At 59.1% G+C, this 19640-nt stretch overlaps 1 protein-coding gene across 1 annotated transcript; it reads left to right on the top strand.

Moving 5' to 3' along the window:
* The first annotated feature begins 4249 nt into the window (after positions 1-4249).
* Positions 4250-17513, top strand: DEGS2 (delta 4-desaturase, sphingolipid 2). The gene is made up of 3 exons (XM_004055683.5): positions 4250-4413; positions 14217-14959; positions 17031-17513. Exons 1-3 carry the CDS (start codon positions 4332-4334, stop codon positions 17175-17177), a joined length of 972 nt encoding a protein of 323 aa, XP_004055731.1. The 5' UTR covers positions 4250-4331; the 3' UTR covers positions 17178-17513.
* The last annotated feature ends 2127 nt before the right edge of the window (positions 17514-19640 follow it).

Raw genomic sequence — 19640 nt, 5'->3', positions numbered from 1 at the left:
GAACAAAAATAAGCTGGGTGTGGTGGGCGCACCTATAGTCCCAGCTACTCAGGAGGCTGAGGTAGAAGGATCACCTGAGTCCGGGAGGCAGAGGTTGCAGTGAGCTGAGACTGCACCACTGCACTTCACCTGGATGACAGAGTGAGATCCTATCTTTAAAAAGTAATAATAAAATAAACAAGTAAATAAGTACCTTCTATAATAATTTACTTCCTGTAGGGATAACCCCTAATTACATATAATTAAATTGTAATTACAATTTCAGTGAGATGACTTCTATGAAGGAAACAAGGCTGGGTAGGGACCAGTGTTGCCTCTTCTCCATCCTTTCCTAGCAGTCTGGCTATGAGGCCGCTTGGATCCTGAAACTGTCCTCATGTCTCGATTCCTCCACGGGCTCCGTTTCAATAGAGGGGTGTGGTTTTTATTTTTTTATTTTTATTTTATTTTTTGAGATGGAGTTCGGCTCTCGTCGCCCAGGCTGGAGTGCAGTAGCGAAATCTCAGCTCACTGCAACCTCTGCCTCCTGGATTCAAGCGATTCTCCTGCCTCGGCTTCCCAACTAGCTGGGATTACAGGCGTGTGCCACCAGCCTGGCTAGTTTTTGCATTTTTAGTAGAGACAGGGTTTCATCATGTTGGCCAGGCTGGTTTCAAGTCCTGACCTCAGATAATCCACCCGCCTCGGCATCCCAAAGTGCTGGGATTACAGGCGTGAGCCACCTCGCCCGGCTCGGGTGTGGTTTTTAAATGAACACTTTTTAAATGTCTATCTCTAGTTCAGTCTTGGGGGCACTGCTCTCACTCCTCCATCGAGTCTGCTTTCCTCAACATCTGTTTGTCAGGCTCTGCTCCTTCTTGGGTCGGTTGCCCTTTCATTCTGTGGCTTTCCTCTGACGTGTGCTGTCTCTGGGTCATGGGCTGTCTGACTCCTTGCTGGCTCCTGGGAGGTGTGGGAGGGGCAGTGTGGAATGTCTTCTGGCCTGTTTTCTGCAAACACAAGGCAGTGGAGGCCTTTTTGCATGGGACAGCCAACACTGTCATTGAGGCTTTTGGGTGGAGGCCCATCCTGCTCCTGGCACAGCACTCCGGCCAGGGGGCTTACAATCAGGGCCCTCTTGAGAGGTAACCAGCACCCCACCCCTGCTGCTGCCTGGCCCAGGGAAAATGGGGGTGTGGAGGGAGGCCAAGGGGCCACTGGAGAGTAGCTGGCCGTGGTGGGCTTCCTCTCAGTTTCCAGTCCAAAGAGTCCCTGCTTTCCAGTGCTCTGTGTGTGTGTGTGTGTGTGTGTGTGTACACTCCCAAACTTTATATTTAAAAGAAACTATATTTTGGCTGAGCGGGGTGGCTCATGCCTGTGATCCCAGCACTTTGGGAGGCCAAGGTGGGTGGATTCCTTGAGTCCAGGAGTTCAAGACCAGCCTGGTGATCTGCCTGCCTCGACTTCCCAAAGTGCTGGGATTACAGGTGTGAGCCACTGCACCTGGCCTAATAAACTTCATTTTATTTTATTATTTATTTATTTATTTTTATTAATTTTTTTTTTTGAGACGGAGTCTTGCTCTGTCGCCCAGGCTCTGGAGTGCAGTGGCGCGACCTCAGCTCACTGCAAGCTCCGCCTCCCAGGTTCATGCCATTCTGCCTCAGCCTCCCGAGTAGCTGGGACTACAGGTGCCCGCCACCACGCCCAGCTAATTTTTTTGTATTTTTAGTAGAGACTGGGTTTCACTGTGTTAGCCAGGATAGTCTCGATCTCCTGACCTCGTGATCCACCTGCCTCGGCCTCCCAAAGTGCTGGGATTACAGGCGTGAGCCACCGTGCCCGGCCTATTTATATTTTTTGAGATGCAGTCTGGCTCTGTCGCCCAGGCTGGAGTGCAATGGTGCAATCTCAGCTCACTGCAACCTCTGCCTCCCAGGTTCAAGCAATTCTCCTGCCTCAGCCTCCTGACTCCTGGGATTACAGGTGTCTGCCACCACGCCCAGCTAATTTTTGTATTTTTAGTAGAGATGGGGTTTCACTATGTTGGCCAGACTGGTCTCGAACTCCTGAGCTCAGGTGATCTGCCCACCTCAGCCTCCCAAAGTGCTGGGATTACAGGCGTGAGCCACCGTGCCCGGCCATAAACTTTATTTTTCAGAACAGCTTTATATTTACAGAAAAACTGTGATGATAGTTGAGAAAGTTCACATATATGCCACACCCAGTTTCCTTTATTTTAATATCTTATGATAATATGGTGCATTTGTTGCCTTTGATGGACCAATATTGATACACTATGATTAACTATGGTCCAGCTTTACTAGGCTTTCCTTAGCTTTACCTAATGTCCTTTTTCTGCTCCAGGATCCCATTCAAGACACCACATTACAAACGAAAATGTATTTTCTGTCATTTCTGGGACAACGGACAGGGTGGGGACGCAACAGTATGTGCTCCTGGCTCGTCAACACCGTGAAGCTGGGTTTCTGGCTCCCCAGGGACTTGGGGAGCACTTGGCAAGGGCATCAGACTTGATTTCTTGCATCCTGGGTGTCTGTTCCACTCCCAGGTCTTCTTCAGCATGTCCTCTGACTTGTGCCCTCTCTGGCCTCGGTTTCCTCATCTGGAAAATGAGGGCCTTGGTGAGTTTCCTCTGGATAGGCGGTGGCCTGGGGCAGAGGGAACTGGCAGGCTTGGTGTTGTCCTGAGGGTGGAGCTGGGGCTCAGGGCGGCAGATCTCACGGAGTTCAACACAGGGGCGAAGGCTCTGATTTTGGAAGCTTTTTAATTCAAAGGTCAGGGGCCAAAGTCATGCCCCAGACTTGCTGTTAATTCCTCTGTGCCTCAGGCAAGGCGCTCCTCATCCCTGGGCCTCGGTCTCCTGATCTGTAAAGTGATGGCTGGTGGGATGGCTTCTGAGGACCCTTCTGGCTGGGAACAGAGCAGGCTGCCCTGGGAGCAATGAGTCTTCTCCCAAGGGTGCAAGCTGGGCCGGGAGGCCTGCTGGGTGTGGCAAGGGGTGATGGCCATGGTGGCATATGGTTCCCCCTGCTGATGGAAAATCTGGCCTCTGTGTCCACCTTTCCCATGGCTAATTCAGGGGATGGTGGCTGGCGGCCGCAGGACACCCATGCCTTCCTTCCTGGCTCACTCAGGACTGCCTTTGGCCCTGAGCTAAGGAAGGCCTGCCAAGTGTACCAAACCCCAGGCCATGGACTTCCATGGGACGCACAGAAGCGCGCCCTCACTATGTGCGAGCCTGTGGCAGCGCTGGCTGATGTGTCAGTTAGCTCCCAGGCAACTGCCAGCCGAGGCCAGGCTCTGGCCCACAGGCACAGCAGGTCCACCCTCCAAAACTCCAAGGGAGTGGGAGAAGGAACAGAGGCATCACTGAGAAGGTGAAGATGAGGGGCCCTGTGCCCTTACCTCCCCAAAACTAGACTTTCCATTTGAGAACATTCAGGTTCTTCCTTGTTTCCAAGCGTTTGCATCTGCTGTTCCCCCTAGCACCAATGCCTTTCCCTTTTCTAGCTGTTGAACTCCTACCCACCCCTCAAGGCCCAATGCAAAAATCTCTTCTACTGGATCCTAGCTGCTTCAGGGCCTACCTGTGTCATGGCACGTATCACCCTGAATCATAACAGCCACTTCTGTACCTGTGTCCCCATCCAGAACTCAAGTTCCCTGAAGGCAGGAGTGGGTCTGACTCATCCCTGTGAGGTTGCTGCAGACGCATTATCTCCCCTTTGCATTATTGGTGAAAGGGCCGGGTGGAGGAAGGGAGGATTGCTGCACCAACCTTTCCTCAGCGCCTGTTTACTGGCACAGTCGCATCCATTCCACGCCGATCCTCCGCAGTCCCTCTATCCTGCCAGCCGCTCCTCCGTGGGGCAGGGGCGGCGCGAGCCACAGGGGCGTGCCCGCGAGCGGGTCGGGGCTGCGCAGAGAACGGGCCGGGGTAAAAACCCGACGGCTGCCCGCGGGTGGGCGGGGCGCGCACAGCCGGTGGGAGGCCGCGGTGGCAGCAGTAGCCCCCGCGCATCGAGGGACCCAGGGACTCGCGCAGATGGCACGCGGCCACCTCGGTCCTGCCGGGGAGCCCCATTTCCAACCGAGGCAACTGAGGTTCCCAAAGCGCCAGCTACCCGCCGGGGTCTGGAGAGCGCCGGGGCCCGGCCGCCCCGCCCAGCCAGAGGTGCCCCGCCCCAAGCCTGGAGCACCTGGCCCCGCCCCGCCGGGACCCCGCCCCCGCCCCCGCCCTGATCAGAGCTGGTTCCGCGCCGCGGCCGCCGCGACAGGTGCAGCAGAGCCGAGCCGGCCGCGCTCCGAACGGCGCCTCCCGCCCCACCATGGGCAACAGCGCGAGCCGCAACGACTTCGAGTGGGTCTACACCGACCAGCCGCACACGCAGCGGCGCAAGGAGATACTGGGTGAGCGCGGCGCGGGGCACCCCGGTGGGGACCGCCCTGTTGGCCCGTCTGGAGTCGCGTCGTGGGGTCTAGCCCAGACGGGCCGCTCCAGTTCTGGCCCAAATTCCAGTGGGCGTTCCGCCATTGCCGCTCCCCTCCCCGGGGTCCCCGGCCGGCTCCCCGAGGGTCCCCCACCCTGGCCGGGTCTGAAACTCCCTGGGACCTGAGGATTCCGAGGACCCCAGTACGGGTCCGAGCGCCAGGGAGCGCGTCCCAGCTGTTCCTCGCGAGCCACTCCCGGGGCCAGGGCCGGGGCTCTGGGATGCTGGGACGCGAGGGCGCAGGGGCGGCCCCGGGACGCGCTACGAGGCGCACGCGCTCCCTGGCGCGGAGGGAGGCAGCTTGCGCGCCGCGGGGCCTCCACCCGCAGGCACTGGGCGCCTGCTGCGCTCAGAGCCCCTGGGTCCCGCGGCCACGGGCGCCCCAGGCTGGAGTTCAGGGCGGATAAGCGCCGGGAAGGGAGCGAACGCGAATGAGAGGCGCGCGTGTTTTCTTTGAAAAAAGCAAAGATTGTACTAAAGAATCCTTCTATTCTGGCATGTCGCTTATTACGTGGTGGCTGTTTTCCTTGTTGCTTTGTGTCCTCTGCGAGGAGGGCATCTTTACCCACTCGGAGTCTCTCGTTCATGCCAGAGGCCCCATCCAACCCACAAGCAAGGTGGCCCCGGTGAGTCGTCCTTGGCCCGGGCTTACGGGGTTAAAGGGCCTGCGTCTGGAGAGTGGCTTTTGCCAGATGCCACCAAATCGCCACAGGCTGAGACAGGCCCGCCCCTCCCGCTCCCACGCGGGAGGCAACCCTGCCTAAGTCAGCACCGCGCGTTGCCACACTTTGTAATCTTCAGTCAGATGGGGAAACAATACCATTTCACTGTGGCTTTAATTTGCACTTATTTGATGGATGGTTTCACATTTTAATCGGGCGTTTTATTTAATTTAATTAATTTATTTATTTAGAGACAGAGTCTCGCGATCTCGGCTCACTGCGACCCCCGCCTCCCAGGTTCAAGCGATTCTCCTGCCTCAGCCTTCTGAGTAGCTGGGATTACAAGCACCTGCCACCACACCCGGCTAATTTTTGTATTTGTAGTAGAGATGGAGTTTCACCATGTTGGCTAGGCGCGATCTTAGCTCACTGCAACCTCTCCCCGCTGGGCTCAACTGATCCTCCTACCTCAGCCTCCTGAGTAGTTGAGACTGCAGGTGTGTACCACTTTGCCCGGCTATTTTTTTGTATTTTTACTAGAGACAGGGTCTTGCCATGTTGCCCAGGCTGGTCTCAAACTTCTGAGCTCGAGGGATCCACCCATCTCAGCCTCCCAAAGTGTTGGGACTACAGGCATGAGCCATGAGCCACCACGCCTGGCCTGAACAACCTTTTTTTTTTTTTTTTTTTTTTTTGAGAGGAAGTCTTGCTCTGTCGCCCAGACCGGAGTGCAGTGATGCGATCTCCACTCACCGCAACCTCCGCCTCCCAGGTTCAAGCGATTCTCCTGCCTCAGCCTTCTGAGTAGCTGGGATTACAGGCACCTGCCACCACACCTGGCTAATTTTGTATTTGTAGTAGAGATGGGGTTTCACCATGTTGGCTAGGCTGGTCTCAAACTCCTGACCTCAGGTGATTCACCCGCCTTTGCCTCCCAAACTGTTGGGATTACAGGTGTGAGCCACTGCGCCCAGCCAACTTTTTCTTTCTTCCTCTTTTTTTAATCCCATGGCAGCATACTGAGATACCATGACTTTTAAATGTTTGAAACCCAAGATACGTTGGGTGGCTAGCCTGTGACTGCATCCCGGGGTAACTGGGGCCTCAGGAGCTGGAAGCCTCTATGTGGGTTTGTGACTGCTGTGGTTTCTCCTGGGAGGTGAGGTGCAGCCCAGCATCGTCTGGTCCCAGCAGTGGTAGCTGCCTCCCGTATGCTGTGGAACTCCTGGGGAGGGCTGGGAGGAACCTTGGGGGTCATCTGACCCTCCCTCCCTGCTCATCATGTGAACAGGGCAGGTGTCCTGGCTACTGCCCCTCAGCAGGTCTGAGGTGGGGCTGAGGCTGGAGCAGGGGCCTCCTTGGCCCTGTTTGCATTTCTGTCCCCTCCCCTGGCTATCCCCAGCTTCACTTCACAGGACTCATTGGGTATCTGGCCCCATATGGAAAAGGCAAGAGGCACATGGCAGCCAGTGTCCTGGTCCCTAGGAGCTCATATCCATAGAATAGGAGCTGGGCCTACCTCAGGGCCACCTGGAGGGATCCAGACACTCTGGGCTGTGGCCTCACTTTCCCAATCTGCAAAACGGGCAGTCGTCCTACCAGGCAGAGTAGGTGTGAGGATGAGATGATACCTCAGCTGGGAAGGTGCCCGGGGTGGTACCTGGCCCTCCAGGACATGGGGAAGGAGCTCTCTCTAAAGAGGGAAGCCACAGGCCCTGGAACCAATCCAGGAGGCTTTCTAGAGGCAGTGGCTAGGAAGGTTGAAAGACTTGGAAAAGGGAGAGGCACCTGGGGCCAGGGCTTGGGGAGCACAAGTCCTCAGGGCGGGCTCTCCAGCTTGGTCCACGCTCCCTTTCCTGCAGGGAGGAAGCAGGGGCTTCCTTTCCACCTGTTGTTTTCAGCTAATAAATTTGGAATGTGCCATTCCCTCCCTCCCCGGCACAAGCTGTTCCCCAGGTGAATGTCCCTCCTCCCTGCTCTGCCAGGCTCTGTCTTGCTTAGCCTTGCTCACTCAGTTCAGTCCCACCTCCTGCAGAAAGCCCCTCCACTGCTCCCAGACCTGGCCCAGCTGGATGGGGACCCCTTCTCTGGGTTCCCCTCCATGGCTCCAAGCCCTCTGGGCTCTGGGCTCTTTGGGGCACAGTTCAAGAGCTTGGCTGTGGAGCTGAACTCCTGGCAAGGACCCTGACACCCACTTATTAGCCACGGGTGAATCTGTAAACAGATGAAGGAGTCGGGGCCTGGGCAAATTAAAAGGGGTTAATCATACCCTTCCTAATGGGGCTGCTGTGCAGATTAAACGAGGTGATATGTAAAGTGCTTATTCCAGGACTTGATGAGTATCAGCTGCGATGATAATGATTAATGTCTCAGAGACCTGGCAAGGCCTGTCGTTTCCCTAAGGACAGGGAATACTCTACTTCCTCCATGCCTATGCTATTCCCAGGCCTCGGAGAAATGCTCTGTGTGACTGCCAGCATCTCTTTCTAGAAGAGGCAGGAGTGAGGCTGAGAGAGGGGAAGCAACTTGCCGGGGAACACACAGGCCAGGCTGGTGCTCAGGCAGCCTCCTGCCCCACCCAGCTGGCTCCTGCAGCCTATGCCAAGCTCCTGGGTGCCCAGGGATGTTCAATAAAGATCATAATCTGACAGTCAGAATCCAGGAAGTCCTTGCAAAGAGCTGGCTCCAGGAGCTCTGTGGGTTGGGGCCAAAGTCCGTCTCCAGCTCCTGCCTGGGAGGGGGACATGCTCCCCAGAACATAACTTCCTAAGAAAGTGGGGTCTCCTAGGCCAGGGCTGAGGCTCCCTGAACTGAAAGGGCAGGACCGGAGCCAGCAAGACTGGCCCCATCAGAGACCCAGCCAGGCGTGGCCGGTGGAGTAAGAGGCAAGCTCTGGGTTTGTTTTTTTTTTGAAAATGAATAGCTTTGTAATTTTGTTTGTTTTTAAATTATGAAAGCAGGGCACACATGGTAATACAAAAATTCAAATAAAGAAAAACAAAAGAGGAAATCCCGGAAGCGAAACTGCTGGCTGCTGCTGGATTATTTGCTTCAGAAAGGCCGGGGCTGGGGCCCTGTCAGTGGTAACTGGCAAAATCCAGGACCAAACTGCCAGAGCCACAAGGGGAACTTGGGGCTCCATCTCCCAGCCTCGGAGCTGCCCGGCTGCAGGGTAGCCCCATCTCTGTAACGTACGGGGGCCTGGCTGCCCCCAGACCTTCAGTATATATTTGTCACTGGAAATGAAAGGCAGGTTTAGTGAGCGGCTGGTGAGAAAGTGGACACTTGCCACACTTTCCAGATCCAACTAGGTCCCAGGGTGCCTCCCACACTGGACAGGGTCAGGCTTGTCTCTTGGCACAAAACCTCAGGTGGCAGGGATGGAAGCTGTGGGTAGGTGGCTTCCCAGAGCATTAGGCCAGGGCTGGGAGGAAGAAGTTTAGGAAGGAGGGGATTAGGAGGGCTTTGCTGCCTTTGTGAGGAGAGGCTTGTCCCAGGTCAGGTTACTCAGCTGTGGATGGGTGGGGAAAAGGCCACGTTGTATGGAAGCATTTCCTGCTGTGGCCACCAGGTGGCATCGTCAACCCTGAGCAGGTTTGTGGTGGAACAGGGAGCTGGGAAGCAGGTGGCGGCAGAGGTGGAATGTTGGAGGGATGATGGGCAGTGACGGGCACCTCCCATGTGGCCAGTGAGTGACTGTCATATGATGGCATTTGGCCTCCCTGGGAAGGTGATACAGCAGGTCTCCCTAGATGTTGCCAGAGCCAGGGCTTGGGGGCTCACTGGGGCCCAGTGTGGAAGAGATAAGAGGCCCCTTTGCTTTTGGGAGCCCTGCTGGGGACAAGACAAAAGTGACTTTATTGCCAGCCGGTCAGGAGGGGCAGGGGTGGAGTGGCCTGTGACTGGGAGTAGGGGTGTGGCGTGGGGGGGCCCTGTCTCTGCTACCCTTGGCGGCAAGGCACAGCAGCCTTTCTGGCCTGGCTGCCTGTTTCTGATGCAGTCCCTCTGCTCAGTGGCTCAGCAGATTTGTCAGGAGCATTTCTGGGCAAAGGCTGTAACCCATCAGAGTCGCACCAGGGTGATGCAACTGTCCTGTGGGTACAGGGGGCTTTGGGCTGGCCTCCCTTCAGCAGGCCCTGCCTCTGGCTCTGCCCTCGGGCATTTTATGAGTGAGCCTGCTAACTGGTATAAGTGTGCAGACGTTTCACACCTTGGCACCTGCTGCCCCTTCTTCCCCATAGGCCCCTAGGGAAGACCCCACCTCCATGGGCTCCCAGCCACAGAGGCTGTCAGAGCAGATGCCTTACAGCTGGAGACTGAGGAGACAGGTCCAGAGAGGGACAGGGGCTTGCCCAAGGGCACACAGGAGTCTGACTGAGCCTGATCCATGATTTTTTCTTTTTTTTTTTTTTTTTTTTTGAGACGCTTTGTTGCCAGGCTGGAGTCCAGTGGTGTGATTTTGACTCACTGCAACCTCTGCCTCCCAGGTTCAAGCAATTCTCCTGCCTCAGCCTCCCAAGTAGCTGGAACTACAGGCGCACGCCACCTCGTCCAGCTAATTTTTGTATTTTTAGTAGAGACGGGGTTTCACCATGTTGGCCAGGCTGGTTTTGAACTCCTGACCTCAAGTGATCTGCCCGTCTCAGCCTCCCAAAGTGCTGGGATTACAGGTGTGAGCCACTGTGCCCAGACCTGATCCAGAATTTTCTCTGGGTGCTCTGTGGCAGCGTAGCCAAGCACTAGATTGGTGCTGATGGAGTCTGAGTCCACATCGGGGCCTTGCTCACCATTGTGCAGGCCTGGAGTCGGGGGTCCTGAGTTCAAGTCTTGGCTCGGTCAGCCTTGTTGCACCTTGGTGAGCCCTTCTTTGCACCTCCCCTGACCTCAGACCCTTCCTTTCTGTGTCCTGCCTGGACAGGGTGACTTCTAGCAACAGCTGTTGTTCATGGCCACCTGCCCAGATGCCTCGTGCCTCACCTGGGGCCGCTGCTGGAAACCGTCTGTGTGGGTCTGTGTATCTTGGTTCCAGGTGGCTGTGCACGTCGGGCTCTGTGCTGCCCCACGGAGCAGAGAGCCCTCAAGGCACATGTGTCGCCTAGCTACTCCTGCCATCCAGGCTGGAGGTGTGGAAGGGCAGAGTCACACCTGAGGTCAGCTGAGTGCCCACAGCAGGACAGAGCTCCCAGGCTGGGCCAGGTTTGGGTGTCTAGCCAGAGCCCATGCAGGCCTGCAATTCCTCATGGGGCTGCCAGGGAGCTGTGTCTCTCCCTGTCCTTCTCTGCCTTGGGCTTTCCCCCTCTCTTGTGGCCCAGAGAAGATGGGGCCCAAGGCCATGGAACCCACTGACTCCCACTCCCCAGCCCCACCCATTCTCCCTGTCCCCCTTTCTTTGAGGCCCTGGAAGAGGCCCTGTATTAGTGTTCTCCAGAGAGACAGAACTGATAGGATCTATCTATCTATCTATCTATCTATCTATCTATCTATCTATCTATCTATCATCTATCTGTTTTTGCCATTACTGTCGCCCAGGCTGGAGTGCAGTGGTGCAATTGTGGCTCACTGCAGCCCCGAACTCCTGGGCTCAAGCGATCTTCCCACCTCAGCCTCCCAAGTAGCTGGGACCACAGGCACACACCACCACACCTGGCTGATTTTTAAACTTTTTGCATAATAAGGCCTTGCTATATTGCCCAGGCTGATCCTGACCTCCTGGGCTCAAGGAAACAACCTGCCTCAGCCTCCCAAAGTGCTGGGATTACAATATAAGCCACCATGCCTGGATCAGTCGATCTATCGATCTATCTATCTATCTATCTTCCTATCTTCCTTCCTTCCTTCCTTTCCCTCCCTCCCTCCCTCCCTTCTTTCCTTCCATCCATCCATCCATCCATTCAAAGAGGGGATTTATTAGGGGAATTGGCTCATGTGATTATGGAGGCTGTAAAGTCCCATGACAGACTGTCTGCAAGCTGGAGACCCAGGGGTGGCAGTAGGGGTAGCATGGTTCAGTCTGAGTCTGAGGGCCTCAGAACCAGGGAACTGGATGGTGGAACCCTCAGTATGATATTGAAGGCCTGAAAGCAGGCGGAGGGTTGAGGGTGCTGGTGTAGTTCCTGGAGTCCAAAGGCTGGAGTTTTGATATCCAAGGACTAGAGAAGCGTGTGTTGCAGCTCCAAGAGAGGGAAGCGGTGGGAGAAGTAGAGAAGGATGGGAGGAGAGAGGGAGGGAAAGACAGGAGGGAGACCCTTGCCTCTGCCTTTTTGTTCTATCGGGGCCCTAGCTGATTGGATGGTGCTGGCCTACATTGTGGGCGGGCCTTCCTCACTCAGTCCACTTACCCTCTGCCAGTCTGGAAACACCTTGACAGACACCCAGAAATAATGCTCCATAGCTCTCGAGGAGTTCCTGAGTCCCCTTGGCACCCAGCTCCAGTGCCCCTTGCCTTCTCCATGATGCCCACCCTGGCATCTCCATGATGCCCACCCTGGCATCTCCATGATGCCCACCCTGGCATCTCCTTCCCATCCTGCCATCCTCTGGTGCCTTCCTGTTGCCCTCCCTGCCCTATGCCCTAGGCAGACCCACCCTTGCTACCTCATCTCACCCTCGCCTTGCCTTGGGCTGTGCCGGAATGGCTCCTGCTGAGACACCATGACCTGGCTAAGTCGAGGGACACCTGCTCTGTCTTCTTGCCCCTGAACCTCTGTGGCCCCTGGCAGCTGACCACCTCCAAGTCCTGGCTTCAGTTACTACTCCATCCTGACTGCACCCAGGGTGACCTCAGCCACGACCCTCTCCTGCACATCCAGTCTGCATGGCGTGGTCCCAAGTGTTCCTGGCACGTCCCCACTCCCACTCCCCCAGGGACCTGGGCGCTCTGGAGCTGAAGATGGTAGATCTTTGCAATCTTTGCAAAAAGCGTGGGTTGTTTTCTCCTGTCAAGGAGTCAGTCAACTGACCTTGGGTGGGTGCAGAGTAGACCCACTCCTAAGACAGGGCTTCTGGGGGGCCCACTGGAGGCTGGGGTGTTCAGTGAGGCCTTTCTGCCCAGTGGGTTGGGACTCCCAGCCTGTGCCACCTCTGGAACTCCTTGGGTGCAAAGCTCCAGCAGCTGCTGTTTTCAGAACTGTCATGGAGCTCCTGCTCTAGCAAAGCTTCTCTGGGCCTCAGGCCTTTGGCAGGAGCCCCCTATACCTGCAGTGTGGGTGTCTCGGGCTCCCTGAGTGCCATTCTCTGCTCGTTCAGCTCCTTGGGGGTCCCTCAGCCACGTGCTGCAGTCCAGCAGGTGCCTGCAGGCAGGTGAGGTGACCCGGGGCTCCCTGCATCTGTTCCCTCCTTGAGTCGCGCCCTGCGCTGCCCATGCTCAGCTGCCTCGTGCACTGCTCGGTTTTTAGTTACTTCCAGTTGGTGGCTCCCAAGCCTGCAAGCTTTGGGCCTGCTCTTGTTGAAACAAGCCAGGGCCAGGCCATCGCCCCAAGACCAGCTTTTCCTCTTAGATCAGAGCACTTCCTTTAATGACAATAGTACCAGCTTGTGCCTACTGAGTGCTGGCACCCCCAGGGCTCAGACTAATGTGCTGGCCTCTCCACAGCCTGACGGGCATAGAGGAATGGCGTCCCCATTTCCCAGATGGGAAGACGCAGGCTGGTGGGGCCCCTGCTATTGGCCAGGTGATGGCTGGGGTTGGGCCCCTGAGGCTTCTTGGGACCCGCCTGCACTAGGCCTCTTGCCAGATGTGCCACACTGGAAACAGCCCAGAGTCCACTCAGAGGGGACTTAGGGGCATGCCTGTTAGATGGGCCAGCCCAGTGGCTGTTTCTGGGGTCCCAGTGGCTCCGGAGGCCCCAGCACACCCATGGGAGACAGGACCAGCCCATAGCTGGGGCCGGGTGAGGGGCTGGTAGGGTGGGCGCTGCTGTCCTTCTGTGTGCAGGTTTCTCCTCTCTCCAGTGGTCCACAGTGGGGCCCCTGAGGGAAGGCTGGGGCTTGGAGGGGCAGCTGAGTCCTAGGAGGTGCTGAGGAAAGCGGGAAGGGCACGGGGCTCCCCGGAAGGCGGCTGCACCGGGCACAGGGAGGGACCCTGAGGGTGCACCGCATAGGCAGAGCTTAGCATCTTTGTTCAGCAGATGGGGAAAGTGAGGCCCATTCTCCAAGGTCAGGGCTGCCAGGCTCTGTCATGGCTCTCACCTCTGAGGGGTGCAGGAGTGGCTGATGCTTGCCTGCACCCAAAAGCTGGAGGCCTGGGCTGGCCCTCCCCAGAGCTGCCTGCTTGTGGCTCACCTGGCACAGGTGTGGCCTGCCCCTCCCTCTTGCCCCAAGGTTTGGTCTCCTTCCAAGGGGAAGCAGCGGCTGGTTGCCTGTGGAATGGGGGCGGGTGGGGGGGGTGTTGGGGTGGGAGTGGGGCTGGAGCTGGCCGGCCCCCAGGTGGGTTGGCTACTGCCCTGGGGGCAGGGGCGTCCCTGGGTAAGAGGGAGGCAGTGGGCAGTGGTGCCTTCGGACCTGCGGTCTCAGCCTACATACAGACACACAAAGGGGACTTTGCATGCGACTTCCTTGGCCCTGCGCCTGGGCCAGAGCCTTCCTGAGTGGGAGCTGCCAGCAGGTCCTCCTTGCCCTGCCTGACAGAAGACGTTGCTTCCCTGCCTGGGACCACTTTGCTGCGGGCGCTGGGCCCCCACCTCCTGGCTGAGGCCCCCCATGTGCTTGAGTACACAGACAGCACCGAGGCACAGCCTCTAAATCGTCCTCGCTGGCCCAGACCTGCTGGGTGGGAACAAGCTGGGATGAGGCCTGGCTCGGGGAGCAGCAGGGCCCATCTGCCAGCGTGGGCCACATGTGCCCCTGCTGGAGTCCTGCCCTCTGAGTCTGGTGGGATGAGGCTCGGCCAGGGTGGGGGCCAGCAGGCCCTCGAGGGACAGGGCCTGTGTGCAGGGGCAAAGGGACCAGCGAGGTTTGCTGGCCACTCCCACCTTCTCACCCCTCGGCCACTGCAGTGGGAGCGGAGGAGGTCGGGGTGCAGCCCCACTGAGCAGGGCCTCATACCTCCCCGTCTTCCTTGCAGCCAAGTACCCAGCCATCAAGGCCCTGATGCGGCCGGACCCGCGCCTCAAGTGGGCGGTGCTGGCGTTGGTGCTGGTGCAGCTGCTGGCCTGCTGGCTGGTGCGCGGGCTGGCCTGGCGCTGGCTGCTGTTCTGGGCCTACGCCTTTGGAGGCTGCGTGAACCACTCGCTGACGCTGGCCATCCACGACATCTCACACAACGCGGCCTTCGGCACGGGCTGTGCGGCGCGCAACCGCTGGCTGGCCGTGTTCGCCAACCTGCCCGTGGGTGTGCCCTACGCCGCCTCCTTCAAGAAGTACCATGTGGACCACCACCGCTACCTGGGTGGCGATGGGCTGGACGTGGACGTGCCCACGCGTCTGGAGGGCTGGTTCTTCTGCACGCCCGCCCGCAAGCTGCTGTGGCTGGTGCTGCAGCCCTTCTTCTACTCGCTGCGGCCGCTCTGCGTCCACCCCAAGGCCGTGACCCGCATGGAGGTGCTCAACACGCTGGTGCAGCTGGCGGCCGACCTGGCCATCTTTGCCCTCTGGGGGCTCAAGCCCGTGGTCTACCTGCTGGCCAGCTCCTTCCTGGGCCTGGGCCTGCACCCCATCTCGGGCCACTTCGTGGCCGAGCACTACATGTTCCTCAAGGGCCACGAGACCTACTCCTACTATGGGCCTCTCAACTGGATCACCTTCAATGTGGGCTACCACGTGGAGCACCACGACTTCCCCAGCATCCCGGGCTACAACCTGCCGCTGGTATGTGGCTGGGGTGGCAGGGCTGTGGCAGGGCAGGGCTGCACGGCCATCGGAGGAGGTGGGGGCCCTGGAAGGGCCTTGGGCCATGCCCAGCAGCCTCTCCCTTTTTGTGCTAGTCATGGCATGGCCACTTGCACTTGCCCCAGGGCAGGAGGAAAGGCCACACAACACAGGCGAGTCCGCTGCTGGAGGCTGAAGCAAATTCAGGGAGGTGGGGTCCGAGAGGCATTTCACAGCCCAGGCTGCTTGATGCCGCCATGATACTGACAGGGTGTCTTCCTTGAAGAGGGGCAGCATTAGCAACACTGCACGGGAAGCACCATCCTTCCCGTCTGCAGCCTCTTTCCCTGCTCATTCCTTGTCATTGCCCTGTGACCCTCCAGGGGCCAGAGAGGACAGGGTGGGCCTTGCCCTTCACAGCCCACGGGGCTTGGGCAGAGCTGATGGGGAGTGGAAGCCCCAGGTATGGGCATCTTTGCCTTAGGAGACTGGGAGCTGGAGAATTTCTGGATGAGAAAGGAGGAAGGGGAAGGGGGAGGAGGAGCCGTCCCTCAGCCATTGCCAGCCTGTGCCTGGGTAGCCTCTGGCTGCCTGGAAAGAGCTGGAGTTAACTGTGGCAAAGGGGGCGGGAGGAGGTGGCACTGGGGAGGTGTTCGAGCGCCTGAGCACACGCCTCTGTGTGCACCGGGGTGTGCACGTGTCTGTGTGTGAGCATGTTTGCCCTGTGATTATGTGTGGGTGCCTGCCCACGTGCGCAAGTATTTGCATGTGTGCCTGGGCGTGCGCACACGCATCTGTGTGTGGTTATGTGAGTACTTACCTGGTTGTGCAGGTGTTTGTGCACACGTCCCTGTATGCGTGTGCACCGTGGCCCGTGTGACTCTGGAATCCCTCAGACCAAATTCCAAGCCTGGGCCGTGGCCTGTGCCCTCCATTCTGGCTGCCAGTACCAAGGCGGTGCTCTGCACCAGGGACCATCTCACTTGAACTTCACCACAGCCCAGGAGGTAGCTGCCTCCTCATCCATTATCCCTGTTGTATAGATAAGGCAGAGGCACAGGGGGAGAGGTGCCCGCCTCAGGAGGTGACGGGGCGGAGGGGAGAGGTGCCCGCCTCAGGAGATGGCAGAGCAAGTTGGCAAGAGTGCCTGGCGTGAGCCACAAGCCTTTACCTCTCCTGAGCAAAGTGAGAGGCTCTGGGTGCCTGGTGCTGGCCCCGCTGTCCTGGTTTTGCGGCCAGGCTCCCTGCGTCCTGAGAGCATCCTTAGGAGGTGACAGGGCAAAGAGGGGGCAGGAAAGGCATCCTGGCGGGGGGGGGGGGGCAGGGAGGGCATCCCTGTGATGGGAACTGGGCCAAGGCTGCATGCCGTTGAGCAGTGGGGCGGCATGGTGGTGGCGCAGTTGCGGGCGCTGAAGCTGGGAGCACTTCCTGGAGGAAGTGGGTGGGGGTGTCTGTGTAGAGCAAAGGCTGGAGGGGACAGCAGGTGCTCAAGAGGCCCTTGGAACATGACAAGCAGTGAGGCTGGCTGAGGCCAAGGTTGGCGGGTCACAGGGCTGAGATGCATGGGTGTGACACTGTGGCCTGGTAGGACTCAGGCGGACACGCAGCACTGTGCAGGCGCTGCGGGGGAACCCCCCGAGCAGTGGGGTCGGCCGGGTCAGAAGGCGGGGCCGAGTGGAGTGGTGCAATGAATTCTGCAGCTACCACTTGGGGCAGGCGCTCTGAACTGAGCCCGTGGGTGCCTCTGCCACAGCGTCCTGGGCGCAGTTCAGGCCACCAGGCCCTCCAGCAGCCAGCGCCAGCCTTCCGGGCACCCAGGAAGTGGTGGTTGGCAGGGAGGACCAGAGGGGTGGCCTTGTGTTTGGCCAAGCTGGACATGGGCACCCCAGAGGCGACGGTGTGTTTGCATTATGTACACCTGTGTGTGTGTGTGGGTGTGTGCACGTGCAGACATGTTTGTACATGAATACGCGTGTGCATGCCCACCGCGTGTGCTCAGGTGTCTGTGTGTGCGCTCGCGGGTGCGGCCCCGAGGAGAACCAGCCCCTGAGCCCCGCCCTCCTCTCTACAGGTGCGGAAGATCGCGCCCGAGTACTACGACCACCTGCCACAGCACCACTCCTGGGTGAAGGTGCTCTGGGATTTTGTGTTTGAGGACTCCCTGGGGCCCTACGCCAGGGTGAAGCGGGTGTATAGGCTGGCAAAGGATGGTCTGTGAGCCCGGGCTGCCTCCTGGTGGTGGCCATTGTCCCCCATCGGCCCCTCAGCCTTGCACCCCAGCACTGAGAAGCTACATTTCCTTCCTGTGCTCTGGACTGCTGCCCTTGTCCCCGAGGAGTGTCCCGCGCAGCCACACCTGGCAACAGCAGTGTGGGCTGCAGGTCTGCACGTGGACTTGCCCTGGACCTTGAGTGTGGCCCTCCCTTTCTGGGCCTCCCCAGGTGAGGCCTGGCCCTGCCCCACCGTGACCTGGGTGCTCTGAGCCCACGGTTCCCACGGAGCTGACTCCTCTGGGGTGCCTGTGCCCTACATTAAACCCGGCGTTTGTTTCACAGCCCATGGATTGTGCTTCTGAGGGGGTGGTCTGGGCTTGAGCCTGGCCCCAGGGAATGGGGCGCTGGGCCGCCCCGATGGGTGGAGCTTGAGGCCTGAGTGCCGCTTCGTCCAGGCCAGGCCCAGGTCCTGCCATGCACTCCTGGCTCTTTGTGGGACGGTGGCTGCTGCTGGCAGTGCTCCCTCAGGGCCTGCCACTGTGGTGTGCACACACACTGAGGTGTGGACAGCAGAAAGCTCACTTTGGTCATCTGTGTGGCCCCAAATCCCTCCTAGCAGCCCGGGGATCCCACTGCTCCCTTGCCTGGCTGAGCCATGCAGAGGCTAGCTCCTCCATCCCCCTGAGCCCACACCACCTGCCTTGCCCCCACCCCTTGGGCCTGCTCACCTCCTGCTCTCTGTATGCCCTCCCGCGGCAGGGAGCGTCCCTGAGCCCAGAGAGGGTCTATCCCCCACACCAGCTCGGAGGTGGGGCTGGAGGAGCTCTGCCCAGATCTGGCACACAAGCCCGGGGGCTGGCCGGGCAGGTGACTGTCCTGGTGAGCCACAGCTCAGAGGGATGCAGGTCAGGCAGCGTCCTGGGAGTGTGTGTGATGTGGGACATGTGTCGGTCCTTTCTACAGAAGGGCTGAGGGTGCAGCTGGGACCTAGGAGGTTGTCTTCTCCTGGAGGGCAGGGCTGGGTTGGGTTGGGGTGGGGCCTGATGTCCCAGAGGTGGGCAGGCAGCAGGAGGGGTGCCTGAACGAGGCCCTCCCTGCCAGAGGGATGGAGTGGGCCCACTGCAATCCAGCAGTGGATGCAGCTCCCACCACCGCCTTGGGGAAGGCGGCCTCAGCCTCCAGGACTTAGGAATGGAGACTGAGGCTACAGTCAGGGCTTGAAGGCCTCTCTATGAGTGGGGTGCCAGGGGCTGTCCCTGCTGACCTGGGAGATGCAGGTCTCCCCCTATACCTGGGAGTGGCCCCGCACAGTGCCAGCCTCCCATGTCCGAGTGGGCAGCCTGCTGAGTGGCGCTGGGAAGAGGCCTGAGCCCAGGACTTGTTCTGCAAAGGAAGTGCTGCTGGCCTCGGCACCAGGACTTTGAGCCGGGCGGCCCCTCCCTGTGCACACAGGCCCGCCCACAGGCTGAGGGGAACCCAGAGCACCCGCTCCTCCTGCTGTGCCTGAGGGGGTGCCTCGTTCAGCACACTTTTCTGCAGACAGCGCAAAGGGGCATGTCCAGGCCTCACCCACAAACTGAAGGCCGGGCCCAGGGTTGGAGGGTGGCTCCGAAGACAGTCCTTTGAGCGCTCCTGAGGAGACTCCTGGCCTGGGGGGCGGCAGGGAAGTGGGAGAGAGCAGCTCTGAGCTGTGGTCTGCAGGCCCTGGGTTAAAAGTGCCACCAGACCTAGGTGAAGCCTAGGCGAAGCCACTCAGAGAGCGGAGCCTCCTAAGGGGCAGAGTGGTCATATTCCTGTTGCTAGGGCTGCCGGGAAGCCCAAGAACGTGCAGTGTGCTAGGAGCCGGCCCTTGAGATCAGCCACTGGGTCCCAGCAGGCAGTGCCGGCTCCCTCCCCTGCCATGGCCCTTGGGGGCTGCTGGGCACACTGCTCTGTGGCTGCAGGAGGTCATGTGGGAGAACTGGGGGCATGAATGGTCACAGGATCTCAAGGCCTGCCTGTTGGTGGCCCTGGTTCCTTGAAGCTGAGGGTCAGAACCTCTGTCTCTGGCTGCTGCCTCAGGGCAGGGGCCTGGGACAGCCCATTGCAGGCCAGGTGGTCCTCCCAGGAGACTTTGTGGGGCCGAGGAGAAGGCAAAGCTGCCTTGCATTTGCCTGGTGCCTGCTGAGCCCCAAGTCCATCCCTCCCCTGAACAGGACGCTCGCAGGGCCCTGACCGTCAGAATGCACGTGGAGTCCTCTGAGGTTCGGGGGTGTGGGTTGCACTTGAGGGACCATCTTCCTGGAGATCCCGTAGGGAGTTCCCTACAGGCAGGACCTGAGGCCCAGCCTCAGGACACCACCCCACCTTCCCGGGGCTTGGGAATGTTCTGAGCCCGGCTTCCTGTCGAAGACCGCCATCTTGCTCCTATGACTCCTGGTCACCATGGTCCCGGGCCCTTCTCTGAAAAGGGGCATCCCCAGCCCGGA

This window comes from Gorilla gorilla, chromosome 15 (assembly GCF_029281585.2).
Source record: "Gorilla gorilla gorilla isolate KB3781 chromosome 15, NHGRI_mGorGor1-v2.1_pri, whole genome shotgun sequence".
NCBI lineage: Eukaryota > Metazoa > Chordata > Mammalia > Primates > Hominidae > Gorilla > Gorilla gorilla.
This window is presented reverse-complemented; position numbering and strand designations above follow the sequence as displayed.

Excerpts from the sequence above, each read along its gene's own strand:
- DEGS2 (XM_004055683.5), top strand. The coding sequence starts at position 4,332 with ATGGGCAACAGCGCGAGCCGCAACGACTTCGAGTGGGTCTACACCGAC. Across the intron at positions 4,414-14,216 it reads GCGGCGCAAGGAGATACTGG|CCAAGTACCCAGCCATCAAG; the intron begins GTGAGCGCGGCG and ends TCTTCCTTGCAG. Across the intron at positions 14,960-17,030 it reads CGGGCTACAACCTGCCGCTG|GTGCGGAAGATCGCGCCCGA; the intron begins GTATGTGGCTGG and ends TCCTCTCTACAG.